At 44.5% G+C, this 14,314-nt stretch overlaps 1 protein-coding gene across 1 annotated transcript; it reads left to right on the top strand.

Moving 5' to 3' along the window:
* Positions 1 to 69: 69 nt before the first annotated feature.
* aar2 (AAR2 splicing factor) lies at positions 70 to 3,748 on the top strand. Its single transcript, XM_071907379.2, has 4 exons — positions 70 to 142; positions 499 to 1,268; positions 1,469 to 1,698; positions 2,350 to 3,748. The coding sequence occupies exons 2-4, from the start codon at positions 506 to 508 to the stop codon at positions 2,515 to 2,517; spliced, it is 1,161 nt and encodes a 386-aa protein (XP_071763480.1). The 5' UTR covers positions 70 to 142; positions 499 to 505; the 3' UTR covers positions 2,518 to 3,748.
* The last annotated feature ends 10,566 nt before the right edge of the window (positions 3,749 to 14,314 follow it).

Genomic DNA, 14,314 nt, shown 5'->3' with positions numbered 1-14,314 from the left:
CATCAGAAAAGCCCCCGTTGCTGCTGTTGTAGGCTGCGGAACTTTTCTTATAGCCCGATGTTTCTGTCCGGAGGAGTGATTGTGTTGCACAGTCTTGAATAAACGATTTTCCAACGACGCCAAACATCAACAAGACATTAAGGTATTATTGCGGTACACATACACATTATTACTAAACGTGTGGGCATATAGAGGTTTTTGAACCCTCCGCTTTTTAATGTTTTTTCTCTTGCGTTATTTAATCGCCTATGTTTTATGGAGGCAGAGAAACTATTTGACATCTGCGACCATCTGAAACGCTAGCGTTAAAAGCCAATACCACTCAATTAATGACTGTCTGAATTCGCATGTCATAAATTTCTAGGACATCACAATCATCATTGTGAACATGAAAAATGCTTGAAACCACAGTTTAGTCAGTTCTTGTGTGTGTCTGAGTTCCTTCAGTAAGCTAGTTTAGCCAAATAGCAGTGCTTCTAAACCCGTGTTCCTGGACAGAGTAAACATGGCCAGTGTGAACATGGATCCTGATGTGGCTCGGAGGCTGTTTGAGGAGGGAGCTACCCTGGTGCTGCTGGGGGTTCCTCAGGGTACAGAGCTGGGGATTGACTACAAGAGCTGGCAGGTCGGTCCCCGCTTCCGGGGTGTGAAGATGATCCCCCCGGGCCTGCACTTCCTCCACTACTGCTCTGTGAACCCCCCCAGCTGTGGAGGGGAAATTGGCCCAAAGACAGGCCTCTTCCTCACTCTCAAACCCAGAGAGATCCTATTGGCCAACTGGGATCCCAAAGAAGAGGATCTGGACTTCTCTCCCTCCCAGAACGAGGAGGAGGTGAGCCAGGTGCGGGCCAGCCTACAGGACCTGGACCCTTTCCTGGGGCCCTACCCCTACGAGGTGATGAGGAAGTGGGTGTCCCTGACGGACCGTCTGAGCCAGGAGATGGCCAGCGAGTTGCAGCCTCTGTCGGGTCGAGTGTGCTCCTTCTCCGACGTCATTCCTGAGCTGCAGCTCAAACACACCAAGGACAGGATAGAGCAGAATCTGCCCAGGAATGACACCGCCTGCCAGAGCATGAGAGAGGGCCTTGACAAGCTCCCCAGGATGAAGCAGAGGGAGGGGACGGAGCTGCGCTTCTCCCATATCCCCAGTCAGACCTACCCTCCTGGGGCCACACCAGCCCAGATCACCCAGTGTAGCCTGGACCTGAGCTACGCCCTGGAGACGGTGCTGGAGAAGCACCACAAGCTGCAGCCTCTCAACGTGCTAGGTGGGTGCCTGAAGGAGGTGATGATTTACATATTCAGTGATGACAAGAATGTACTAGATGGACTACTGTGTGGCTTTATTGCAGATTAAAAGTAGCACACACATCTGAAATTATGTTCTATAACCTGAGAATCTTGAATGTATGTAAAAACAAACCAGCAATAGACTTAAACAACCTGAATGTCTTCTCTCCCCTCTCAGGTGAGCTGCAGTTTGCCTTTGTGTGCTTCCTGATTGGAAATGTGTACGAGGGCTTTGAGCACTGGAAGCAGCTCCTGGCTCTGCTGTGCCGTTCAGAGGACGCCATGCGGAGCCGTAAGGACCTGTATCTGGGGCTCATCGCTGTGCTGTACCACCAGCTTGGAGAAATCCCGCCGGACTTCTTCGTCGACATCGTATCTCAGAACAACTTCCTCACCTCCACACTACAGGTAGACGCACACAATCAGATTCTGATCTTGTTCATTGCTGACAACCAAACGTTTTTAGTTAGTATGTTTTAAATAATCATCCCAAAGTACATGCAAGCAATCAAAAAAAAACAACAACAAAAAAACAACGTAGTTTTATCAGTAGAGGAGATTAGTCAGGCTTTCTAGACAAAGCAACATTTTTATTTTTCTGAGCAGCAAATGTTCTAAATTGCTATATTTCCTTACTTAGTGTTGTATGTAGTTGTGCATTCATTTTACTTGCAGTGACATTCTGTAGTAAGTGCACACAAATCTTCAGTTATTTTCTGAAGTATTTTTTCCCATCCCACATTACAACCGTGTGCATGAGCAACACAAATGACACACAGTGCTGGTGGAGTGATTGCACAGCTCAAACAGAGTAATGAAGCATATAGAGCAATGCTTTACATGATACATGCCATCTAACATCCATATGGTGAAATATAGCATTATCTTCTCAATTGGTTAGCCTATTGTTATTAATGTTATTCTGTTTAGTTAGTCTGTCACAATCTGATAACTGTTTAGCTAGCTGTTTGAGTAGGCTAACATCAGCCTTATATGACATTTCTATACCCTTTATTCAGTCAGGATTAACAGTTCAATTTTTTACTTATTTTGTCACAGGACTTTTTCCAGTTTGCCAGTGGGCCTGGTATAGACAGCACACTGCGTAAGAGAGCAGAGAAGTTCAAAGTCCACCTGACTAAGAAGTTCCGCTGGGATTTTGATGCAGACTTGGAGGACTGTGCCCCTGTGGTGGTCGAGCTGCCTGAGGGTGTTACACTGGACTAACCCCGCTCTACTCTGGACTCAGCATACTTACTGGAACCAGGAGCGGGGAACAGAGCTGAAACCATGTCAGAGACTGAAGGAGACTAGTGGGGCCCATCATCAAACCCCAGATTCAAACAGTATTCAGGAGGCTCAAGGAAACACCCTGGCTATCACAGTGCCACACTTCTCCAAATGAACATGCAGCCTTTTAGTTTTGAAACACTGGCACTTCTGTAGCAGAATGTTTTAATGGTGCTGCATGTGGGCTGTACAATATTGTCCCCATATAATTCCATTGCACCCTGTTATAACAAAGCAGAGCATGTTATTAAGTCATCATGAGTGTTACAGTTAGGGAAGAGCTCCAGTGTACCTCGTGTCAGTGATGCCCTCTGGTGGCGGTTTTATGCTCAGCAAGTTGAAATGCATTGCTTGGCAGTTTCAGAACGACTATTGCATTGCTTTTGATGCTAAAACCAATCCCTGATGGAGTATTTTTGGATTATGTTAATTGGATTATAATTATTGGATAATAAATTAATGCCTATCGTAAAACCATTGTGAACATTATGAGCTTTTTATCGTCTCACATTGAGCTGTCGGCTTCATGAGTGATGGAGCACTGTATGGATAAAGGAACAGTAATTGTGAACTGTCAATTTATGATCACCTCAGTTTATAAGAATTCTGCAGATGATGTTCAGGGTATTGGCTAGAAGAAAGGAAACACCAGTATAAAGGCTTCCCTCCCGGTGGGTCTGTGATGGTGTGAGGTGCCTGTTTATCTTCCTGAGAGCAAGGTCACTGCTAATTACGACTAAAATACTAATACTTAGTGGACATGATACTTCAGTTATGTCACAATCCCATAAATGCGCAGCTGGGCTTGTATTTGATTACCGAGAAGGTGTTGGCATATGGCTAATATTGCAAGTCGAGAGAGAAATGCATCATGGGATGAATGTAATGATTCAATTATATTAGTGATCACAGTATGTCTTTCCCTGTATAGTGTGACTGGAGTGACTCCAAGCACCATACAGCAGTATGAACCCACCATAGCACTTCACTGTGGCAGACTTTATATTGATAAATCCTTTTTTGTTGCCATAGTCTGAGGAAGTAGTCTGCAGTTGGTTATAATAATGCATTGGTCAAATATAACTCCCACAATTTAGGTTCTTTTTCTTTAGCTTTTTTACTAGGTTTTACTTTTCTCTGATTATAAGAACCCAACACTCCCTTTAATAAATACAAATCTTTTGATATAAATTGACTGTGTACCATGTCATTTATTCAACATAATGCATGTCTCAACACCTGCCAGGAGTCATCCTTTTCTCCTCCCCTAGATGGCAGTCATGAGCCTTCTGATGTGGAGACAGATTCTCTTTAGAAGAGAGAGTTTTATGCTCTTAGGTGACTCAAAATAAAGTCACCTGATATTCAGGAAATGAGGTTAGTTCACTGTTCCCTCACATACTACCCCTTCACCACATGTACTTCAGTGCATTATACATAATCCATTACTAAAACGTGTGTAGCCCTATGTGTTTGCAAGTGCATTCAAACAGAATGAAAAACTGCTATCGTCAGTACTGGGAAGAGTCGGATGCTGGGTGGAATTGGTGTGTAATGTGCACAACTTGGTGTCAGGGTGTAATTCAGACAAGTTTTCTCTGGCCTTAAGCCGCTCTGTTAAGTGTGAGCTAAAGCAAGACAGATCCAGTGAAAGCCATTGTGAGAGTGGTACACAATACAGCCAGCCTGAGGAGATCTGTGGGGAGATAGTGGGTGGGGTGCACAGACAGTGGTTGTTTTAACTGGATAACATAATTACATGCTATGCATTAGCTATGTATGTACATGTATGTGTATGTGTGTGTGTGTGTGTGTGTGTGTGAAAGTTTCACAGGGAAATAGTGGACATATCCCTTCTTTGACTGTGATGGATGGGGACAGGCCTTATGTTTGCCTGTTGGTCCATCAATCCATTTACCCATTCATCTCTCCTCTGCCATTCCTGAGCCTTCTGTCTCTCCAGCTGGACTTCTCTGCTTTGATATGCCCCGGCTCTGTGAAAGCGTCTACGAACCATAAAGCTGCTGTGAAAAGGACTAAAGCCATCTAATGTAATTATCTGAATCAATAGAGTCTGGGCCTGTTGATGGAGATCCAGATGCCGATACAGAAAGTCCTCTCTGTTCCCTGAAGACAGATGGCATTGTGGAATGGATGGTGTTAATGCCAGGTTTTAGGAGGGGAACTCAGTCAATTCTCTTTTTGAAATTAACACGCATCTTAAAAGGACATCAATTCTGAATTTGTGGCCCTCTCTGAGACCGCTGGGAAGCCTGAGCTGGTTGTTATTTTCCTTTCGAGTGTAATTTCTCCGATGAAGAAAATGGCTTGGAACTCATGGTGGAAACACATCAGCACAACATGGAACGGTGATTATTTGTAGCTTCATTTTCCTCCCTGGGGGATGAAATACTGTACATTGTCGATGAAGAGAGTCTCGCAAATGACACTGTTGGGAAGTCCTTGGCATTCCGACTCCTCCATTAGCGCTGGAATGACAGTTCACAGCAAGTTGGCGAGCGACTCGTCGTGTTTCCAGCATACACCCCTTCACCCTCTGCGACGTTCTCCTGCCATGGTTCTGGTATGGCAACCATTTCCTTTTAATCTCTGTGATTTGTTTCGTTTGGTGTGGCCACCCCCGGGGGCTGAGGCACGTTGGGAACGGGCCGCACTGATTGTGCAGAACCTCAAAGCCTAGCAGGCCCTGTCAGTCATACTGGGGCTTTCTCTCCATTAGATGTGGGCTGGACATTTCCATGGGGCTCACAAGCCGCTCGCCCTGCCAGTGTAAACACAGGCCCCTCTGTTTCTCTCTCAGTCACTCACCCTCTCTCCTCCCCCCTCACTGCAGCAAGGAGAGTGGACGTTGGTGTGTGTGTGTGTGTGTGTGTGTGTGTGTGTGTGTGTGCATGCGTGTGAAGAAGAGACTCCTTGACCGAGCATTGACTCTGGCTTTAATGTGAATTATTATTGATTGAACAAGTCAGGTGTTCCATTGTGTCTGTGTGTGTGTGTGTGTGTGTGTATGTGCCATTACTCAATTATTAATTGACTCAGTTGCTTCTGATTACCCAAGCATCTGTTTAAAATGGGTGAATTAGATTACAGTAGATTGACTTTATTGTCCGCTATAGTGGAAATTTTCCGGCAGCTTCTCTCACATGCATTAAGTGTTTCACAATAGGAGAAGTGCAGGGTTAGCAGCAGCACCCAGGGATGCAGTACTGTTTTGCACAGAGAGGTGAGCTGGACTGATCCTGCATCGCCCTGAGCTTGTGCATCTATATAAATACTGTGTTGAAGTTTGAATTCCAGCTTGTCGTGAACAGAGGGAATATTTCTGTAGCTGCTTCTCATGTTCTCCCCCATTCATATCAGATTCATTCTTGCCATTTCTTTCCCTTCTGTCTGTCTTTCACACATTGCGAGGAAATCTGTTTCAATCCCTTACTACTTTGTTGTATAGCAAGGCGCATAATTGTAATGAATAGCTTGTCAGAGAGTGGGCCTTTGGTAATTGACCATGCCCTAAGATTACATGTGGGAAAGATGTTGGTACAGGAGGGGAACGACTGTTTGCTGACTGTTGAACCTTTTTTCACTGTTCTATGGGGACCGCATAGGCCTGTGAGCCAAACGCATGTTTACAAACCTTTAGCCATGTGGTTTGTATGTGGGGGAAGTTGGATCTGTGTCTGCAACAGTGAATGGCAAACAGTTCAATTCAGTCCCTTGCTTTTCATGTGTAATTATGAAAACGAATAATTCCAGATGGAGATTATACGACATGCTCTCATGACTTGAATGTGCGGTGAGACAGCATGTAAAGTCTGTGTGTGTCTGCCTGTGCATATGTGCTGCGGATTCCTTTCCCAGTCCACACAGAGACACACACACGCACACACACGCACACATCAATTGCCATCGTTCGCCAGTTCGGAGACTTCCTCTCACCTTTTTTCTTCTCGTTTTCCCGTCTTTCCCTGGCTCAGAAGTGTGTGTTGATGACCAGGCTGTGATTCCTCTGTATTCCCTCTCCGCTCCAGAACCAACAGGGCTTCACATGTCTGACTCGCATGACCCAAACGTGAGGCAGGCACGTGTACATTTTCCCAGGGTGTGTGTGTGTGTGTGTGCGTGTGCGTGTGTGTGCGGTGTGGTGGGCGCGTTCACATTTTGAGCTCTGGTGCCCAGACATATGGACGAGGGGAGGGAGGGGGGGAGTGGGGTGGGAGTGGAAGGGGAAGGGGTGCTAAAAGCAGGGATGGACGATGTTAAAAATCCCTCCTGGAAATTTCATACACACCAGGGGGAGAGAGAGAGAGAGTGTGTGAGAGTGTGTGAACAATATGTTCTGTTACCGTGATCTGCTGAAGTAATTAGAGCTAAAAACAAGGCAGCAGACCTTTGAGGTCTGGTCAGCAGGCTGTATGTGTGTGTGTGTGTGTGTGTGTGTGTGTGTCAGTGTCTGTGTCTATCTGTGTGATCATGTACAGCATAAGGACAGGACAGCTGGGCAATACATTTCCCTGACTAACTAACTTAAGTTGTACAGAAGTTGTCGTAACAAGTACAGCCTGCAGTTAGCAGGACTGATGACTTTCAGGTGATTACAGACTTGCCTTCAGATGTAAGTTTGTTTTACACGCACAACACACACACACACACACACATGCAATACACAACTGTACAACAGAGACAGAGATGCTCCTGCTGTCATGTCTCAGTGTTTTCACATAACTCATAAAAGTGTCTGCACCTGCACTGTATATCCGCCTCGAGACCCTAACTAAACACCGCTCCAGTGATTTTGAATCAAGCATCATTTAGTGGAACAACAGTACAGATCCTTTCATATTCCCTATTCCCAATCCACACTGCATCAGATCTCTTTTCCTGTCCCCCACCTGTCCGTCAGATGAGAGATCCTGGTCTTCCATTTTTAGTGTGTGTGTGTGTGTGTGTTGCCTTTGGCTGTGGGACACAGAGAATGAACTCTGGCAGACCTTGTCACAGCAGAAAGGATTTGAACACCCCCTCCCCCCCACACTCCAACACACACACACACACACACACACACACACACACACACACACACACGCACACACGCACTCTCTCTCTCTCTCTCGCTTCCTCCACCTTTGTCTTGATCAGTTTATGAAAGTATATTTTTTCAAGGAAAGGAAAGGAAAAAGCTATCTCTGTGTGTGTGTGTGTGTGTGTGTGTGTGTGTGTGTGTGTGTGTGAGGGCTTTGTGAAAGCAGACCCCTCCTGGCAGCCCCACACCCAAGGGAGATCCCAGTGAGCGGTGACAGGATGGAGAGGAAGGGCAGGAGGGAAACCCCGGGCTGACTGGGCCTTTCAGATGGGGGTCTGACGAGGATCAAAACATTCATCAGTCACTGTTTTCTACTGGGTATTAAAATTATGCCTCCACTTTCCCCCCATTTCCGATTCCTTTTACATCCATCACCAGTTCTCTTCATGTTGTCCATTTTCTGCTTTCTATCAATTTTCTGTAGTTTGTCACATTCTCTTCACCCTCCCTCTGTCAGACGCTCACACTCTCCACCCCTTGAATAATTCAGAGATTTATGATTTATTATTCAGACTTCTTCTAAGTTCTGCTTCTCTTTTCTCATGCCCACGCCGCTATTGTCAGACATGCTTTGATTTTTTTGCTTGCTGGTAAAATATGGAAAACCCTCCTTTGTCTGCACCCCCACTGATACCCCCCCCCCTCTCTCTCTCTCTCTACACCACCCCTCCTCCCAACACACGAGGGCTGGAATATGATGTCAGCAGGTGTAAGTATTTCCAACATGGAGCGAAAGATTTGGCGTGAAGGAAATACCTGTAATTACAAAAATATACCGTGGTATTTTCCTATGAGTTAAATAGCCCTTTAATAGATTATTTTATCCCCAAGGTAAATGCGGAGCAGGTTAGCGCTATGTGCGTCTGGTGTTATGATTGCGAGAGCATGAGAATGTACTGCATGTGCACATGTGCATCTATTGCTCCACTGAGTTCGGGTCCCATTTGTGTGGTAAAAGTCATTTTGGCGTTAGAAATGGAGCCCAGTATCCTCTCGAGGCAATGAGGGTGTATGCAACCAGAAGCACCATGAAGACACCACACCTCTCTCTCTCTCTCTCTCTCTCTCTCTCTCTCTCTCTCTCTCGCTTCCCTGTCACTTCTTCAGCCCCCCCCCCCCACTCTGAGGAGGGCAGTGCAGGTGTGTGTAGTTCTCCCTCATTAATCACGCCGTGGCTCGTTTTGAAAGGCCTGGGATTTATTCAGTGACACAGGGAGCTTTTAAAAAACCGCAGGAAAAATCCTCATCTCCCTTCTTTTACTCCCCTATCTCTTTAATACAACAGTAAATCTCCCTCTTCCTGTCTCCTCTCTTTCGCGTCTCGCCCATCTCGCTCTTTCCGTCTCTACTCCACTCCCTCCATCCCTCTGCTTCTGCTGCAGTCCGAGGCCCAGCTGAGTTATGGGACCATCATCCGGGGTAGTGGGGCAGGAAAACTGGGTTTGATCTATTATCAGTATTTTTTTTTATTTTTGCTCTCTTCTTGCTCTCCATTCATCTGGCCAGGCCAGCTCAGCGCCACAAAACTGACTCTTAATCATTAGCAGACCCAAAAGAAACATCAATTCTCATCAGGGTATGTTTATTAGGGATATTAAGTAAATAACTCCTAATTACTCTTTGCTTTAAACTCTTTCCCTCCTTCTCTCCAGCTCTAACTCGCTCCCTCCCTCTAAATCTCTGTGCTGCTGGCCAGAATCCCAGACTCATCTCATCTGATCATTCCTAATCTGAGCGCTGTCTCCTGTCCTGTGCTGCTGCTGTCACCACTGCAATTAAATCTGTCTAATTGGACAGGCTTCTGTCAGTGTGTGTGTGTGTGTGTGTGCGTGTGTGTGTCTGTGTCCGTGTTGTGGCCAGGCTTACTGGAGCCAGGTGGCCACGTGTTTGGCTCACGGGAGGCCATTTTTCTATCAATGGTAAACCGCAGGCAATAAACACAGCCTTGTGATGCACACAATGCATGATTTGATACACGGCCAAAGGCTTGGCAATAGACACATCCAAAGACGTTAGATATAACCAGGGATGGGACATTTGGCCTGTTGGTTTGAAACACGGCCAAAGCTAGTACACAGATATAGCCAAAGTGGTTTGAATTTACTCCAAGATGTTACTGATACAGTTGGAAACGTTGAAGAGAGCCAACGGTTTTTAAATTTGACCGCGGGTCTGAGATATGCGGTGTGATGGCTGAGGGCTTATGCAGCCGTGAGTCTGAGATAAGCTCTAGCTGAGAATTTATCAGGTCTCTGATGAGTAGGTTGGGTCTTTAAGCTAACATGGGAGAGGTTTGGAGAGCCTGGGGTCATACATTTCATTAATACAAACAAGACTTGAGACAACTGAAAACATTAAATCATCTAAATAGAAAAATCCCACTGGTTTCAGCAGCAATCCAGCGAAGCTTTAGCTGTGGTATAATTGTGGTATGTAGAGTTAAGGATAATCAAGGGGCCTAAGTCACCAAACTCAAACCAATGAACAACTTGTAGAATCTGCTCATCCACCGCAGTGATGTCACTAACAGTGGTTGTTGTGCAACTTCAGGCAGGGCGGTTTTATACTCTGAAGACTGCAGCCACCTCCCTCTCTCTGCAGCAAACCCAGGAGCATAATTTAGATGATCAACGTGAATACTTCTCTCTCTTTCTCTTTCCCTTTCTCTTGCCCTGCAGCTTTCCTCTCTCTTCTCTCTCTCTCCTGCTGTCAATCTCTCTGTTTTGCGGCTGTGTCTGGTGCTGCTGGTAATGTTTACCTCTGTCCCATTGTGCCTGGCCAGTAAACAGACGTTGGCCCAGGTCCTGGTCTGGAGCGGCTCCATGTTTCTGCTCTGGGCCTTCTCCATATCCACATTACCACTGAACCACAGCTGGCTAATGAAAGTCAGACCCACTGCCCACAGAACGGCTGCATAAAGACTACTGGTGTGTCCTGAGAGGAGTCATGGACTACTACTGTGGACTTACCCCTGAGTAACATTACTATATAAAAATTGAAGACCAGGTGGAATACAGGAGCATCAGGGCTATGATTTTATTTGTTTAAAATACCATCTCTATTTGCTTATGTGATAGTCAGCCCATTAGCTCACATGTTTATACGACAAAAGACAAGACACTTAAAAAGTCTAATCTAAAGTAACACTTTAGATTAATGAACACATATTAACTACTAATAAATTGCTTATTAACATGCATATTAGTTGTGTATTGGTTCATTATTAGTCATTATTCTGCACTATTTTATTCTACAAGTATAGCCCATTAACTATGGGGTTTCCCTCAATAGCCTCCTAATTAGGGTTTATAGCAGTCAGTAAGGAAGTTGTATTGGGCTCTTAGTATGCTTTGCTCAGTAAGGTGCTAGTATCACACATTATTGAGGGAAATTATTAAACTATTGAGGGAAAACCCATAGTTAATAGTTAGTATGTGTTCCCTAATCTGAAGTGTTACTGACATTAGTATTCAGTTATATCCAGCTCTATATCTTTTACCATGGTTCTGTCTACAGCTGGACTGCTGTTTTTCATCTCAGCAATGGAGCAGTTCATAGATTTTTTCCCCCCTGAATTAGCGAATATAGTGTAAAACAGTCTACCCACTGTATTATATTACCATTATAAATGTGTGTGCATTTGAACAAGTTCTTCAGTGCGCGCCCACACACACAAACGCACATGCAGAGTTTCATCTGTTTTGCCAGGTGGGGTGTCAAGACTCGTCAGTTCTATGCAGCTCTATGCAGATTTAGGGTGTCTTGTTCTTATAGTTTCTTAAGGGAAGACGTCCCATCCAAACCAAACATTTGATCTGAAGGCTCACTCAGTCACAGGCAGCTGGCTCTCCGGAGGGCTTTGGCCATATGTTGAGTTTTCATACGAGGATGCAGAGTGAAGATCCGCCTTATAGCTAATGATATTCTACTCTCACAGCTTCCAGTCTGCATCCCTTCCTGCACAGCCAGCACCGGGGCTGCCAGGATCCTTGGGTAGACAAACAAAGACGAAGACGGAAACGCGTGCGGCGATCTGGTCGCCTGTAATGGTCAGTGAGGGGAATGGAAGGGATGTTTTTATTCAGCAGATTGATGCTGACTGTCATGCTCACATCTGAGCGAAACACAGACTGTCAACCTGGACCTCAGCTTTACTTTACTCTATCTAAGGGTGCCATTAGTAGTCATGATGATTTTACAGTATAGTTGAGGTTGTAATGGAAATCAGGGTGATGTATGCTATTTTTATTTAAAATCTTTCCTCCTTCATAAACAGTGGAAAGAAAAAGAGTTAACGATTTTACAGGCACCCTAAGCACTAGGTATTTACCATGTAAATAACTAGTAAAAACCAAGTAATTTCAGGCAATATTACTTCTGTAACTACAGGTAAGTGCTTAGAAATCACAGCTGAATTACTTCAAAAACACCTTTAGTGCTACTGTTCAGTTCAAGTAAATACATGATCGTTGTCACAGGTTTAAGCTGGTAACAGCATGAGTGAATGACATCATTTCCAGGGAATTAGACTGCACCTTCTGAGAAACATCTTCTCCATCAAGGAACAGTCTTGTAGATACTGAAGGTTTATATTAGGAATAGCCCAAGTTTAAGGTGTGACGTCTGTAAGTTGTGACAATTATATCAACAATGCTGCTGCTGAATGGTTACCATGCATACATCAGTGTATTACTGAGAAATACCTTGTAATTTTCTTGGAAACTAAGGCATACAGATAATATATCAGCAAACAATATATCGGTGTATCCTACAAGAGTGATCCTTGAATAGTGTAAATACCTAGTACCTAGAGAGAGAGAGAGAGAGAGAGGAAGGGAGAGGGAGAGAGAATGATTGTTATTGTTCCTCGGCTCTCAGTTCTCTCAGGTATGCTGCTGTTTCATGTATGGAAGTGCCAGTCACCAGCTGAGAGCGGTCCTCGTATCTCTGAATGGTATTCAGATCATGCTGCTACCGTTTTCAGGAGAGACAGGGTATCTTCTTATGTGCAAAAGACAGACAGGGGAATAAGCCATGTGGCTAAACGCTTGCCTTTCACATCCACTGGCAGTAACAGAGAGTATTTACAGGCTGTTATCAAAAAAATGAGGGATAACCTCTGACACAGACGATAAGATGTGAGAATTTATCAGTTGAAGTCTCTACTCTGCTTCTGTAAAGCAAGCATGTGTTTTCTCTGTTTGCCTTTCCATTATGAAAGAAAGAAACACATACACACACACACACACACACACGCACATACACTTGCACACAGCTGGGGCTGACTGCTACACTTGGAGAATTTGTGTAGTAAAGTGTGTAGTAATAAAGGATGGAAAATTAATTGATTTTTATTATAGACTGGAGACTGAAGCAACATTGTCTGGTAATTATTATTTTTTTCTTTCTTTCTTTCTTTCTTTCTTTCTTTCATACTCTCCCTGAATTAAGTGTTCATTTTCTCAGTCTCTTGTCACGCTGGCTTCTTTTAATTTTTGTATCCCTCAATCTGTTTGTTTTACTCTCTTTTTATTTCAAAGGCCGTATTTCTCTCTCCTTTTCTCTTGGCAGCCCTGTCAGTCCCATAAAAGCAATGGAATGATTGGCAAATCGGCGGTCGTCACACCCACCCAATTTGGAGTCCAGCTTTTCACACAATTATTTCACACGCCCGGGAGAGACCTCTGTCTCCAGCAAGGACATGGGAGTGTATTGCAAATGTGTTTGTTTGTGTTTTGAGGTTAAGGAGAAAAGACCCCTACTCTTTATAAGTCAAGGGGGTTGGTGATTGAGAAATGGCTAGTGAGAAGCAACATATCAAACGGAGACATACCATACAAAGCAGTGAAAACCCTTTTCCTTTGGGAAATACTTCTGACGCCCAAATGCTTTAGGGGGATTCAGAGCTAAGTTGAGGGAATTCCTAACTGGTCCGACTGGGAATTGCTTCATTCTTCACCGTGCCTCGGTTTCAGCAGCAGTGCTGGGGTGCTAAGTGGATACAGTTTGCTTTAAGATACATATCTAGGGTCACCAAAGCACAAATCCTTACCTTAATAACCAATAGGCTGAGAAAACACAAGACGGTCTGTAGATCAGCATGTGGGGGTTTCTTAATCCAAACCACACAAATGTGCTTACACACACACACACACACACACACACACACACACACACACACATAAACACACACATACACACGTGTTAGGCTGGCACATGTTCTGTGATTGCTATGGCAGACATCCTTCATATCCTGCCCTATAAAGGGCAGAGATTTGGGGGTCTTTCATAGAGCTGGGTGAGGGGCTAAATCCATACTGTCAGTGCTGTGGGGGGCTAATGACTTTTTTTTTTTTTTTTTTTCTTTATTAAAAGAAAACATCTCTGGGGCAGGCAGAGTAACCCTACTCAAAGCCGCTCTATGGGGAGAGGGAAAACACTCAGAGGAAAAACACTCATTTTCTGTCCAATCATTGCAAACATGTGATAGATAGATAGATAGATAGATAGATAGATAGATAGATAGATAGATAGATAGATAGATAGATAGATAGATGAACAGAGATTTTGTATCTTTTTGTTCATAATCTTCTCTGCATGGTCCAGGTTCCTGTTGATAACTGAAATAGCCTA

This window comes from Centroberyx gerrardi, chromosome 14 (assembly GCF_048128805.1).
Source record: "Centroberyx gerrardi isolate f3 chromosome 14, fCenGer3.hap1.cur.20231027, whole genome shotgun sequence".
NCBI lineage: Eukaryota > Metazoa > Chordata > Actinopteri > Beryciformes > Berycidae > Centroberyx > Centroberyx gerrardi.
Note: the sequence above shows the minus strand (reverse complement) of the source record. Positions and strands in the feature narration are given on the sequence as shown.

Excerpts from the sequence above, each read along its gene's own strand:
- aar2 (XM_071907379.2), top strand. The coding sequence starts at position 506 with ATGGCCAGTGTGAACATGGATCCTGATGTGGCTCGGAGGCTGTTTGAG. Across the intron at positions 1,269-1,468 it reads GCAGCCTCTCAACGTGCTAG|GTGAGCTGCAGTTTGCCTTT; the intron begins GTGGGTGCCTGA and ends CTCCCCTCTCAG. Across the intron at positions 1,699-2,349 it reads TCCTCACCTCCACACTACAG|GACTTTTTCCAGTTTGCCAG; the intron begins GTAGACGCACAC and ends ATTTTGTCACAG.